This window comes from Aethalodelphis obliquidens, unplaced genomic scaffold (genome assembly GCF_003676395.1).
Source record: "Aethalodelphis obliquidens isolate GAN/ISIS:26980383/991018 unplaced genomic scaffold, ASM367639v1 scaffold3, whole genome shotgun sequence".
Taxonomy (NCBI): Eukaryota; Metazoa; Chordata; class Mammalia; order Artiodactyla; family Delphinidae; genus Aethalodelphis; species Aethalodelphis obliquidens.
The window spans coordinates 5,175,657-5,189,892 of record NW_020837947.1 but is presented as its reverse complement, the minus strand read 5'-3'; the positions used below and the strand labels follow the sequence as shown (position 1 = coordinate 5,189,892).

General features: G+C 44.7%; 1 protein-coding gene across 1 annotated transcript in view; it reads left to right on the top strand.

The window, feature by feature from the left end:
* PACRG (parkin coregulated) overlaps positions 1-13,926 on the top strand; it is a 514,480-nt gene extending 500,554 nt beyond the window's left edge. Inside the window, exon 5 of the mRNA XM_027081866.1 lies at positions 13,277-13,926. Coding sequence (XP_026937667.1) covers positions 13,277-13,437 — 161 coding nt within the window. The 3' untranslated portion in view covers positions 13,438-13,926. The remainder of the gene's footprint in view (positions 1-13,276) is intronic.
* The last annotated feature ends 310 nt before the right edge of the window (positions 13,927-14,236 follow it).

Here is a 14,236-nt window from a genome sequence, read left to right as displayed (position 1 = left end):
CCCGTTTACCCCTCTAGTTCTCCAGTCTCTACCCTCAGCTACCAGAACCCCACCCGGTTGATCCTCCTGAAATCATAGAACTTGGACAACTACATCCGAGTTCAAATTAGAACCCCATGCTCGATTTCCTCCTTAGATTTACATTCCTCTTATCCTCAAGCTGGGAAGCAGTTTACAAACAACCACTGCTCTGGGCACATGGAAGTGGTGTGTGAGCCCCAGGGGGGCGGGCGGCCGTGGGGGGCAAGGAGCCTCTGCTCTGCCTCTGGTCCACCAGCTGCCCTCTCCCTTGCTGAGGGGTCCCGTCCACAGCCCGCACCCACGGACATACCCTGACCCACAGCTGGGGCCTGCCCACAAGGAGGGAGAGCAGACGACAGATTTGCTGTCATCCCAGGGCCCGGGAAGGTTGTCTGTCCACAAGCGCCTCGAAGCCCCACTCCCTTGACTCCTGAAATCCCCACCATTAGAGCTGCTTCTGTGAGCCAAAGGTCTCTGCAAAAAGACGCACAGCAGATCTTCAAATCCAAGAACGTAGGTCTTGTCCATAGAGGCATGTGGAGGGGCAGTGTTCCTCAGCGGATGGTATTCCCAGAGGCTGGAGCTAAATGGGATGATTTGTGTGGAGGCCTCGGCTGGTTGAAAGATGATAGCTCCCTGGGCCAGGTCTCTCCAGCGACCTGGAGGTTTTTCCAGACTTAATACATCAGGTGCCAGCCTGAGAGAAGGCAGCACGTGTGCCTGCTTGCCAGGACATTTGTCCAGTTCACTCAGAGCTCTGAGTCTACTACGCAAATGTCAGATTTGGGAGCCTGGCTAGGGGCAGGAGCTGACGTCCGCTGGCAGCCCAAGGGGCCGAGGGTCATGATCTGAGGAGTCTAGGAGAGAGCTTTGGGGGGAGCTCGGAGGCCAAAGTAGCAACCCACGTGCTGAAGGAGGTGGAGGGGTTGACGTTAGCTGCAATAGAGGAAAGAGGAAAGCAAGGTTTCTAAACTTCCCCGCCTCAGTACTCTTCCTACAGGGATAAGACACGAGCTAGAACACTGCTCCCATTCTCCCTTCTGTTCTACTGTCACTTCTCCAGCTCAGCTCTTACCTCGTGATCAGAAATAGGCAAGGACACCTCCTCTCTTTTGCTCTCCTTCTCAATTCAGCTAGTTGCTCGATATAAAATGGGAATTATAGGAACTATATGAATTATCTAAAGCAAAAGAGAAAGAAACAGGGCCACCAGGGCTCAGAGAGCCAAGCCTGAGTGCCATTTGCAGGAGGACAAGAACTGGTCTTTCCCCCATTCATTTAGGCACCAATATATTGAACTCTACCCGGGGAGAAAGGGGACTGAGGGCAACTGGTGAGTGTAAGCTTATGCCACAAATCGTTTGCTTCTAAAGCCCTGCAACCAGGAACCTTGATCATGTTGCAGACAGGGTCCAAGGAACCCATCTAGACCAGAGCAACCTACGCCCGTGTAACAAGTATCCCCAACAGGGCGGCACTGTGTTCATGGTGAGTCCAGACAACTGACTGTAAACTCACTCTGCTGCAGGACTTGAAGGGAAAGCAGTTCCCCACTGCTCCTTTTCTGGGGCTGTAGAGTGAACCGATTTTATAAAAGCAAAACCCTTACTCCATGGTATTCTGTGGGCTAGTCTTCCTGTCCTACCCAGAGGAGAGTTAAATCATAGGCAATCCGCTGTTACCTGAAAAATGGGATACTGACATCACAGAAACTACAGTAATACGAATTGCTTGTTATATTCCTAAAGACATAACGTATATTGTTTTATTTTATCCTTGCACCTCTCCTTCCAGGAAGGTATTATTACACCTGTTTCAGCCAGAGATTCAGTAACAGGCTGAGGGCGTATCCTTGTGCACATGGCCTCAACCCCGTGGGGATGCTGTTGCTTGTTTCCAGTTGGCTCTGTTTGGACTCACCTATCCCCAAAAGCCTGATTAAGAGGAAAGTAACTGTGTGCACTAAACTGAGGAATTTTAAGAGATAAAAATGTAACACAGGCCAATAAACAGTCTTTATTCAAAAGTATCAAAAGTCAGCATATTTCACCTATCAGCATTTCCGACAAGCTTTAGCTTCAATTCATGTGCAAACCCGATTTTGCTGACAGGGCAAATTAAATGGCCACATTTTCATTTTGTCCCCATGATTTAGATACCTCTCTTTTTCTTCCCACACAGCCCAAACTCTGACTGGACTTTAACAAAGCCCTGAACATTTGGGAAAACGGAGTCCGGCGAGCTCAGTATTTGCCGGTTGTGCTCTGCATTAATGTGCCCGGTGGCAGAGTGGATGTCTCCCGCCACATTGAACTAACCAACGTAGACACTGATGAAAGTTGGTAGTCAGAGCTTTGACAGATACTGCGAGGTTCTTTTAAACTGAGACAATCGTGAAAGGCTTTAACTCTGTCACTTATACAGCCGTTAACTCAGTTCAGCCCAGCAGATGGCTTTGATTTGTTCATTAAATATATTATTTTTGTGTTAATTGAGCTCATTTGATGAGAAAGATTTTCACTCGGTACAATTTACAGCTAATGGCTTGGAAATCTGTTAGATTTTGCACTCAATAATTCATCTTAGAATTTTCAAAGAGTAGCTAGTTCAGGCAAGCTGAGATAAATCGTAGATAATCGAGGAATCATCTGATCTGCAGAAACGGGGTGATGTGTTTTTTCATTGTGAGCACCATTAGTGACTTTATTTAATTATTTTCTGCAGTAGAACAAAGGCTACATCAAGGCCATAAAGGTCTTGTTTTGTGGCTCTGTGCCCCGCTGTGCAGGTATTCATCTAAAATGATTTAACCAAACTTTTCTGTGATGGCGATCACCAGTGTGGACACACACAGGCTTCTGAGTTCTGAGTTCACCATAAAGATGAAAGTTCTAACAAAGATAATCTGAGAAGTACATCTGCCCATACTTTACTGCATTTGCTGATAAAACTTGGTAGAAATCTGAGATTTCTTTTTTCATTTTTGTACCTTAAATACAAAAAAGAATTTAGAATTTAAAATGGGTTGTATCATTAATATTTCTTGGAAATGAAAAGCCATGATAACAACTGTCATTCTGGTCCATTTCTGAAAGTTTCCAGCATCAGTCTAAAAGCAGTAAAATTATCTCCAATAGGTTTGCATCACCCCTGAAAGCAGCCTTCAGTATTTCCTTTCCAACTGAAAACATTTCTTTGCCTGACTGAAAATTATCATGTAGCTGGGAAAGAAACTATAGTAAGCAAAATTTAGATATTAACTTTAGATATTCAATGAAATAGGATAATCTGATTTTTTTTCATTCTGGAGAAAGAAAGTTTCCTCTTCTCAAATTTAAGGGTGATCCAAGTAAACCCCACTTTAAATCAAGGAGGATTTTGGAAAAGAGATGAGGCCATCTAACTACACCAACCCTCTATGTACGTATACTCAGCCTTTCTGAATCCACATAAGTACTATCTCCATGGATAAGAACTCACAAGTTTGTAAATAAAGAATAAGAATTGGGCAGATTGTGGGCACTACTTTTTTTTTTTTTTTTTTTTTTTTCTGTTTTCGGGCCTCTCCCTTTTTTTGCTCTCCCCTTTCGGGGCCCAGGCTCCAGATGTGCAGGCTCAGCGGCCATGGCTCACGGGCCCAGCCGCTCCGCGGCATGTGGGATCTTCCCGGACTGGGGCACGAACCCGTGTCCCCTGCATCGGCAGGCAGACTCTCAACCACTGCGCCACCAGGGAAGCCCTGGGCACTACTTTTAACATACAATTTACTTAGAACTGAATTTGCTTATAACGTATCTGGATTCAGTAAACACACAAAGCAGTAATTTATTCTTTCATTCATCCCTTTCACAAAGATTTGATTTGTATTTGATGCCAATGAACAAGGTTTATAGCATAAACCTATCCTTCAAGAGGTGGTACAATGTAGGAAAACTAAGCAGCACAAAGCGCTTCTCAGGGTTCTGGAGTGACACGTACTTAAGGGAGGCGGAGATATTACTGACCATAGCTCTAGGGATCCAAAAGAAAGAAAGAAGATTGCGGAGTCAACTTCACAGAGGACGTACATCCCAAACCGGCCTTGAAAAGAAGTAAGGTGGGACTTACCAGAAGGGAGGGGGAGCATATTCCTACGGCGGTTTTTAAAGACATGAATGAAAATCGCACACATTGAGGCTAGGAAGAAATCCACGTCTGAGTGGAGCAGAAGGTCTCGTTGGGAAGGAGCAAAATATAAGATTGACTTCATAAGGGAGAGCAGAGACAGAGGGTCCGGGTATCAGGAATTTGAATTTGATCCAACATACAACGTGGAAATGTTGGTTATTACTCAGGAGAGAAAGTGACTAGGAAAATTAATCTGCAGGGTGAATTAGGAGGAGGAGAGTTTGAAAGACCAAACAGACTCTTCGCTACCACCCAGGGTGGGCCAGAGTAGCTCTGGAACTGGATGTGTTAAGCAGACCCACCGTGCACTGCACAACAGCAAGCTGGATACAGGGAAGGAGGAGGCGAAGATGGCGCTGATGTTCTGAGCCCAGACGCAGGGCTCACGCTACCAGTAAAGTCAGCGTTTACCTCCGGGGGGTGGGGGTGGGGGCGGGGCGAGGGGGCGCGGAGGAGTCACCTGAAGGCCTCCACACAGGCATCTGACTCCACTAAGTACTACGGCATAGGATGCTTAGACCTCTCTTCTGGATCTTCCTATCACCCTCCTCATTGCACACCAGCATATGCCTCCCACCGTTTCTCTTTCTCAGCATCCCAGAATCATGTACTGCTTGTGTCACTTTACAAAGTGATTTCACCTCCTGAACCTCAGTGTGCTCCCTGTGCTGCGACAGTAATAGTATCTAGCTCATAGGGCTATTCTTAGAGTTAATGACATTATGCTAGTATTATTGCTGTTATTATTACTCCACCATGAGATAAGCCAGCAGGAAATAGATTTAGGACAAGAGCTGGACTTAGAACTCTCTGCCCCTTTTCTGTTGAATGTTCACTGAATGTGCATTGAATCATGTGGACCAACAAGAAAAGAGATACACTTCTACTTCACAACTCCGAATGCAGTTTAATTCAATGGCCACTGAATCTAGAGTTGTAATTATCCTGTAGAGGGATAAATTGGTGAACCCACCTATTTTTCTCAGTATAACTTCCAAGTCAAATTGTCAATAATCAGAGATGAGCCTAACTTGCTTTTTTGTAGTCTTGACCAAATCACTGTCAACTGAATATATTTAGAAAACCAACCCATACATTTGGTCTTTATTCTAATAAGTCAAAATCTACATAGACGTATTGAAGTAGCAGAATGGAATAATTTTTGGTAGTGTGTCAACAAACAATTTGAGTTTTTGACAGTGTTCTCTTTCTAAACTAGAACTAACTATATAAACCTTGGTCCTTTGGGTTTTTTTAGAACTTGACTTGAAAGCTGAATTCGATGCTTATGAGATCTGTGACTTACTTTGAAGAATGACACAGATGCTTTGTGATTATCTTTTCAGTTGAAATACTGTGCATCCATTGAATAACCATCCTTTCCAAAAGCTTATTCCAAAGTTGTGTTGTGTTGTTATATAATGTCATGTTAGGATGAGCAGAGATCACCCAAAGTTCAGTCCCTTCTTTCTACAGGGAAGGTAACTGAGATTCAGAGAAATTAAGTAACCTGTCCATAGTTAACCATCTAGTAAGTTATTGAACATTGCGGCTACTAAGGTTTGAAAAGTTGTATGGCAAGTTATTTGCCTTTGAAGTTCAGAGTTACTTCCACTGTTTCACTGCACCCCGACGTTATCCTTGTTCGCTCCCTACAGAATAAGTCTACTTTGCCGTTGCAAAGTGGCATTTGTTTAGAAATCTTCAGTGTCTGTCTCAAGGAACATTTAAATATCTAATTGACAACTGGGCCAAGATCCATGATATCTTTAGTTTCACAAGTGATCAGCGCCCCCGTTCTGAGATGAAAACCTTCCCTCGAGCTTTCGAATCTACGACGGCTTAGGACCCCGTTGCTTTTGTCACCCAGCTCCAGCGTCAAAAGGTGAGGGGGAGACAGACGTCCAGCTGGGAATCGAGGTCTTGCTTCAAAGCTTTTATCTTCAGAGGAAAGAAATCTTATGAATTTCATTAATGTCAACAAGATCTGAGGAGATTTGGAGTGTTTAAGCCTTTGGGCATCTCTAGCATGACATATGCTCTGGTTATTATAAGTTTTTGGTTGCAAAACCATTGCAACTTTGATTCACACCCGCCATGAACCAACACTCTAGAAATATCCATTGTACAGTCAGACTTAAGGATATGTTGAAAACAATCACTTTCCAAGAGAATATGAAGTTAGCCAAGGAAGCCGTGGCTAAGCTTGGGCCAAACAGGGAAACACCCAAAATTCTGAATAGGGTGACACATGTTATCACTAAGGAAAAAAAAAAAAGATGAGTGTCCTCAAAGTAACATAGCAAAGCTAATAAAAGAAAGTGAAAGAGCATTTCTTTAGGATTCTAAAAGCAGATAACCTCAAAACATCTTCCCAAAAGGCTTCTTCTCTTATTCAATGTAGAAAAATGAAATTTCTCCTCGTTTGACTTCCCCTCCTCCCTTCCTCTTCCATTCCCTCATCTCCAGAAAGGATCAGACTGGAATTTACAATTGTTTCCACTGTAATTTTCCAAACTTTATGGGAGAAAGCCCTTTTATTCCAAAACAGGTAACACTATTTCTATAAAGTAAATTGGATTCAAGCTAACCCCAAATAAACAAGATATTTCTGGCAAAACAAATGTTGACAATATAATCTAGGTCTTGAAATGAAAAACTCCTTAAAAGACAAAATAGATCTGTCTCTTCTCTCCCTTTCTTAATTCAAATTAAAAAGAAAAAAACTCAAAGCAACCATTTATAAACTCATGTGAGTTATCGTCTTTTTAATGAAATCTTTTTCGATGATAAGAGTCATCTTTTTAATAAATACCTGTTGGAAAATATTAGTTTTATTCCACTACAACTAACATTTCTGCTTACCTACCAATTAGTGCGAACAGGGAATTACTGTTTGAGGTCATCTCCAGCTTGTAACTGTTAAATCCACTAAGCCCAAAATTGAAATTTTGTTCAGAAACATCCAACAGAACATCTGTGCTGGTTTAATGTCATCAAGAAGCATCTTATCACAATAATATTTGCAGTAGGTTCCACACACACCCCCTGCCGAGACCTGAGCCCAGGCCCCAAGGGCTCCCTCTCTCTCCAGAGCAGATGATGTCATTGAGATCCAGGCAGAAGGAAAGCAGCTTTAGCTGTGGCTGAAGCCAGCACTGGTTACAGGTCTTGACAGGTAAAATTCCTTTCAGTTGAGCTTTACAGCTTTTGAAATGTTTTAGTTCAACATTGGAGCAACCAAAAAAAAAAAAATGTCTTTTCTGATCCAGAAAGCATTGATTTAGTTTCTTCTGTGAGTACTTTTTAAAATTCCACTCAGCATTGCTGCAGGGAGGTTGTCCAGCCCCCCCTCCCCCGGGCACACAAGGAAGGACCAGAGTCCTTGCCCTGTGCTGAGCTCGCCAGCATCTCACCTGGGGAAATGGTAGACAGGCGTGTTCTCTGCAAGTCGCGTTATATCCATGGATGCTCTCATACTGAGAAAAGCTTCAGGCTGGACTTGGCCTGGATTCACGTTCACATACCATGTATGCAAAGCGGCCGCGCAAAGATGTCCAGAGCAGGAAGCGGTAGACCGAAGGAGGGCGCAGCCAAACCATGACCCGACGGCAGCCATTTAGTTCAAAGCCTTGTTTTATGACTGTAATTTAGCCTTCGGTGTGCCGAGAGAATCACTCCGCCTGGCTCGCTGTCTGGTGCTGTCAAAGGCTGAGGGGAATGTTGTTCTGTGAGTTTAATCATCTTTTTGTTTGTCTGAGGTCTTTGCTACTTTCCACAGTTATTCCAAGTGCTCTTGTATACTTCAGAGGTGACACACACTGTCGCTGTCACTGAGCAGGGCAAGTTACCTCATAAATTGGAGCTTCCAAAAGTTAGTAGTGTGAAGAGAGATTGGTAATGGTAGTCTGGACATCATTTGAGTCATTGCTTATCATTTCCTGATTCACTCTGGTGGTTTTTAATTGAGTTTCCCAAGCTAGTGTTTTCTTTAGGAATGTTTGGTTCATGGCTCTGCAAAGCAGCCAAGTCATGAGCAATTTCAGGATGACAGGTGGCAGTGGGCACGACGCCTTCCTTCCTGCCGACCCACTGCCTCTCCAGTGTGTGGTCGTGCTGAGCCTGTCCTGCTGCTGCTTCAGCCAGGAGCCTGCAGAACTAATGGAAGTTTTCCCCAAATTGTGCCTACTGCTCTTCTTAGCCATGACCAGAAAGTATAAGTAGAGTTTATAAATTCTTTCATCCATTGGTACCAAATGAGTAATACGTCAGGTATGTTGAATAAGCAACCCGAAGTAAGCATTTATGTGTTTTCTATTTCCGATGCCTTAAATAATGCTTTCATTTCCCAATGACTTCTTTGTGTATTACTATTCATATAACAATATCTATACACTTAACATTGAAGAGTATTGACCAAAAAAACACTAGAGTCAGAAAAATCCAAATGTGAATGTAACTCTCCTTGAGCCTCTTATGGCCGTCCATACATCCTTTCACTGCTCTTCCTGTTTTCAGATAAGGGGACTCAAGTGTCTGACTAAAACACACAGATAAGCCTTCTCTCAGGACACAGTTTCCAGCGGGAACCCAAGGAACAGGAGAGAGGCCTATAGCGCCAGGGCTCTGCAGTCAGGGTACATGGCCCACACTGACTCTCATAGGGCGTGCACGTGACCTACAGGGACTGTGGCCAGCTAGGCTCCCCCAGCTGGAGGAGAAGCTCCCCAAAGGCAAGAGCTTTTGTTTTTCCATCTTGCATTACCCTGCAGGGACTAGTCTTCCGCTGGCTACAGAGAGAACATCACTCTTCGGTATGGCCAAAGGTGCCATTGACACCGACCTCAGCACTAACTTGGGAAGACCTTGCTCTGGCCACCAAAAGTTTCCTTTTCCCCGCTTTGCTTTTTTTTTTTTTTTTTTTCATTTTTTCCTGTAATAGTAGTAACTGAAGAAAGGAAAAGAATAAAGCTTTTACACAGTCTAGAAATTGTAAAAATGCTACGAGACTCTTTCATCGAAATCCTACAAGACACGTGTCTGCTGCCTGTCCGTGGCCACTGCCTTGTAGATACGTATCTATGCGAAATGTCAGTGCATCTGATGCAGCCTCCCTTTGGATGGCCTTGGTGATGAGGTGTCATGATGGTCACTTCACAATCAGGAGCTGAGTTCATTCACTGAGAGCATGCCATTGACCGACGAAAGACTGGGATACGCACGTCCCAATTCTGACCAAAGCGGCATCTAGAAAGAGAAAGCATCCAGGTTAGGACTGTCTAAAGGGGGTTAGATAGAAAATGAGGATGCGTGTGCTTAAACATACTACCTACATAATCGAAAACAACTTCAGGGGGCTTCCCTGGTAGTGCAAGTGGTTGGGAGTCCGCCTGCCGATGCAGGGGACACGGGTTCGTGCCCCGGTCTGGGAAGATCCCACATGCCGCGGAGCGGCTGGGCCCGTGAACCACGGCCTCTGAGGCTGTGCGTCCGGAGCCTGTGCTCCGCAACGGGAGAGGCCACAGCAGTGAGAGGCCCGCGTACCGCAAAAAAAAAAAAGCAACAACGACAAAAAACAACTTCAACATTCAGAATAATAAGTCTACTTAAAATAATCCCTAACCAAGAAGGACTTTCAAACAGTAGTTGCCCACCTCCTGCACACAAGGACCTCTAAGAAGAGAAACCAAATCCCTTGTCCTAGTCTATTTGCATATTATCCCTTTCGAAATGCAAAGTCTGGTTTAAGCCGTTGTCATACTCCTATTTGTTTGGTTATAAATAAAACATATCTTTTCCATCATCAATGTATCTTTCCAGCTGCTGGACATAAAATAGACTGCTAGCTTCCTGAATTGAAATGTCACCTTCCTAATCAGAATTGACAATCGTACATAACCATCTGGGTTGTTTTTTTTTTAAGCATCCTATTCTCACAAGTATGTTTTCCAACAGTGTCATATGTATCTTAAATGGTGAGCTCAAGCTAATTACCTCAAGCGCAGATTCTAAAAGACCCTGACAATATACCAGTTTTGAAATGGAGACCACACCGCTCACCTGCCTCTCAACGTGGCTTGACACTAAACTCTGCCTGGTCATCACTTCAGCACCCAAAAGAAGGGATGTGCGCCTTTGTTGGGCTTTTCTCCTACCCCAGTGATACACATTCTGCAACCACAAAATATTCCAACTCCAACTCCCTGTTTGAACAAGCAACTGTTATTCTGTTCTGTTCTTTTTATCATTTGCTTTGTACACTGTTGGGAAACAAAAAAGCTACATAGTTTACTTACTCCTACAGTTAAATATTTTTTAAAAAGTAAGAATAGGTTATTATTGAAATAAAGTGTTGCTTGTCATTATAGCATTCTGGAAGGCAGTGGGGATAACAGGGTGTGTTAAGCTTTCCATTGTGTGCAGACTTTCCACCCCCCTCTGCCCCCATCAGGAAAATAAGTCTGTCCCGTGATCTATTCAGTTCTTGACCTTTTGACTAATATGCCAACAAAAGGCACCATTTATTAGTGATTAATTTACGTATCTTTGTCCATCAGGAACTGGATCCAGGCTGTCACAACTGGGCACCATCACCAGTTAGATTTTCCATGTGCCCCCGGGGTGTTTGCGCCATGGGCTCGGCTGGCTATGCAAACCTGGGTCCTGCAGGCTCCTCCCTAAGTGCAGCCCTTTCGTGGGCAGGAGGAATTTATCAGGAATGTCCTCTGGAGGGAAGAAGCCCTCAGAGGCCAGCCAGACCCTCTCACTGTACCTTCTTCACGGTCCCGATCGGAATCCTGGGAGCTGACTTTGTTCCCCACACGTACCTTCCTTACGGGTCTCCCTTGTCACACACGCTATCTGTCCCTGTCCCTGATGCACCTGTTTTGGACTGTGTTGCTTTGGCCCTCCCCTCTTTTGGACCTTCTTCCTTAGCATCTTTTCTTTACACCTGTAACACGCCTGACCGACCCTCCCACACACACACGTATACACACACACACACACACACACAAGCGCACACACACACACAAGCTTCCTCCCCCTTCTCTCTTAATTTGACCCAAGACCTTCTCCTGTTGGAAAGCCCTCCACGTGGATGGATACCTCGTTGGTATCACCTGGTGGGTGACCCCAACTGCACTGATTCTCTTCTCAGACCTCCCTGTAAATCTTTAAAAAACAAACAAACAAACAAACAAACCTATTTCATTTGTGTGTATTTGTCTCTCTATATATATTTTTAAGTTTACCTTTAGCTCAAAAACAACAGGGCAAGAACGCTTTTGGTCAAGCATCTTATCTCTTATTTGTCCTGTACAAGTATCGTGTATGAATATTTTAGATGATCAGCTACTCTGTAAATCAAGCTTTGACTTCAATCCAGCTTTCCCGAAAGGCTTCCACCACGAGAAAGGAAAAGTCCACCTAATTACAATGGCTTTGCATTGTAAGTTCATTGGTTATGAAAAATTGATATGCACTGTAGCTGTGCAACTTGTAGCCTTTCTCTTTCTGAAAATCAGTAATATTTCTGCCTGTCTTCACCCCCCACCAAAAGAAACCAGTCAGGAAAGCCATGTCTTTTCTCTGTGGTACACGGAAGACAGTGATATTTCTTTAACAAGTTTCTGGGAAAATCAAGCACAAACCCTGCTTATCTATGCTGTGTGCCATTGTAATTGTTACCTTTATTCATGGTCTGAACCATTACTCCATCTTTTTTAAAATGTTCAGAACAACTGGGGAAAAAAACTTTGAAATATCGTTGTTCCCTTTATTATTTTCACATTGAAGCAAGATAAGCATTTGGAGCTACATTGAAATCTGAATAAAATAAACACTTTCATCTGGTAAAGTGCACGGTTTCAAGTTGCAGCTGTTCGCCCTGCAGCATCCCATGGCCTGAGCCTTCAGGCCGTTTATCCTGAGGCCTCCGGGGCCTCTCAGCCCACCCTGTGGCCCTTTCCTTTCATCACAGGTCAGGTGGGGGTAATGCCAGCAGAGGCACAGATGTGACACGCTTACTGGGAGAATAAACAGTGTTGAAACCCTTAGAAGTCTGGGCGGGAAATGCAACTTACATGCATGTAATGACTATTATTCGAGAAAATTGTGGAGTTTTTATACTCTGGATTGAAGTAGAGGGTTTCCCATTTGGGGCTGACCCCATGCACTTGGGTAACCTCACAGGTGGAGCGGAATCAGATACTTCTCATCCAAATGGTTTGAGACCGGGCTGTGTATGGTGAAGCACGTCAGACCCAGGTTCCCCCCCACCCCGAGGCCATCGAAGGCCACGCCTAGGACCCCCTTCCCTCAGAGTCTGAGAGGCAGCTGAGTGGTCACTCAGGGCTCTGGGAGACGAGGCCTCGGTCGGGTCCTCCCGGTGCCCCCCTGGGTGGCCCGCCTGCCTGGACTTAGACTCCAAAACCAGCAGTGGCACCAATCTCTATGCTTCCATAACGGATGGCTGGCATCCACGCATTCAGGGAGGCGCCAGGACCAGTCCCGGCAGGAGAGGCTGTTTCCTCCTCCCCACCTGCATCCGGAGTGATGGGGGTGCCGTCAGAGGGCTGCACACCTGGCTTAGTGATACCTGGAGGAGTGGGGCTCACCCCACGTACAGAAGCCGCAGACATGGGCACGGGCTAAGCTCCTCACTCCAAAGTTTGTCCATTTGAAATCACATAGAGCCAGCAACCTAACCTGGTGATGGACGGTTCCCTCTAAACATGCCATCTTGGGATTTTGAAGAAGTCAAGGTCCAAGAGAACACTGTCGATGTAATTACCAGATTTAGGAAAGAGATTTCCCTGACTTGTTAACTGTTGTGTAACCATGATCACCTCACTTTCATTTACTCTCTGATTTCTTTAGTTTAGATGAATTTTCATCAGCTCCATTCTAGGACTTTGTACTTTTGTATATCTGTCACCACTCCTAAAACTCTACAGGATCGTGTAATAATGTTAATTGCTTGCGTCTCATGACAAGCATTCAGAGAAAAATGCCTAGATGAGTGTACAGGACTCTTCGGGAAAATGCGGAGAAATAACGGGCCTCTTTGTGTGTTTGCATGACCCAGTAAACTCCGGGGACGGCATCGACTACAGCCAGCAGAAGCGGGAGAACATCGGTGACCTGATCCAGGAGACGCTGGAGGCCTTCGAGCGCTCCGGAGGAGAAGACGCCTTCATCAACATCAAGTACATGGTCCCTACCTATGAGTCGTGCTTGCTGAATTAGCGGTGGAAACAGCTGGGATTCGAGGAAGGCTTCTCCTAGCCTTTTGATCATCTGTCTCTGCTGCTGTTAGCATCTCATTATCTGTGACTTCTACGGCTCACTTTTCTACAGCTGCTAAAAGAGTGGCTCATGGGCCGTTGGACTTGTAGCCCTATTGAGAGTAAGGCTTTCCAATACACAAATAGTGCCTGTTTCTTAGATTACAATAGTGTACTGTGCTTATTTGTTCTAGGAGAAGAATTGCTTCTTTATACAGTTAGGAAAGAAGCAGGAGTCCGAGTTAAACCTTCAGTTGTATAGACAATAAAACTACAATTTTCATACGCAATTCAGCAGTTGTGTCTGCCTGCCCCGAGGGTGGTTGTCAAAGGTTGGAAGGGAAGCGTTGGTGCTGACTGCTTAACAGGTGTTGGTCGTGGACGACAAGCACCCGTTCAGCAGCAGCTGTGCAGAACAGTGTGCTTTGACATCCAACAAAACTGTGGAGTCGATATGCCCATTACAGGAGGACAGTTTTGCCGCCCGTTATGAACCTCAGCTATAAAAATAATAGATGCTCCTAGCCCATTGGTGATCTGGGTTTGCAGGGGCTTTCCAGCTTATATTGGGAGGAGACAGGGAGGGAGGGAAGGGGAAGGTTAGGTGTGAAATGCAACATGGTAAACGTGGTTGTTTTAAAAAAAAAAAAAGCTAGTTTGCATCTTTGTGCCTCTGTATTATGACATCCTGCATCTCAGGACCCCGGTGTTACTGACAAAATGTTATCCAGCGGTTTTGTTTAGGGCTTTCGATCATTTTT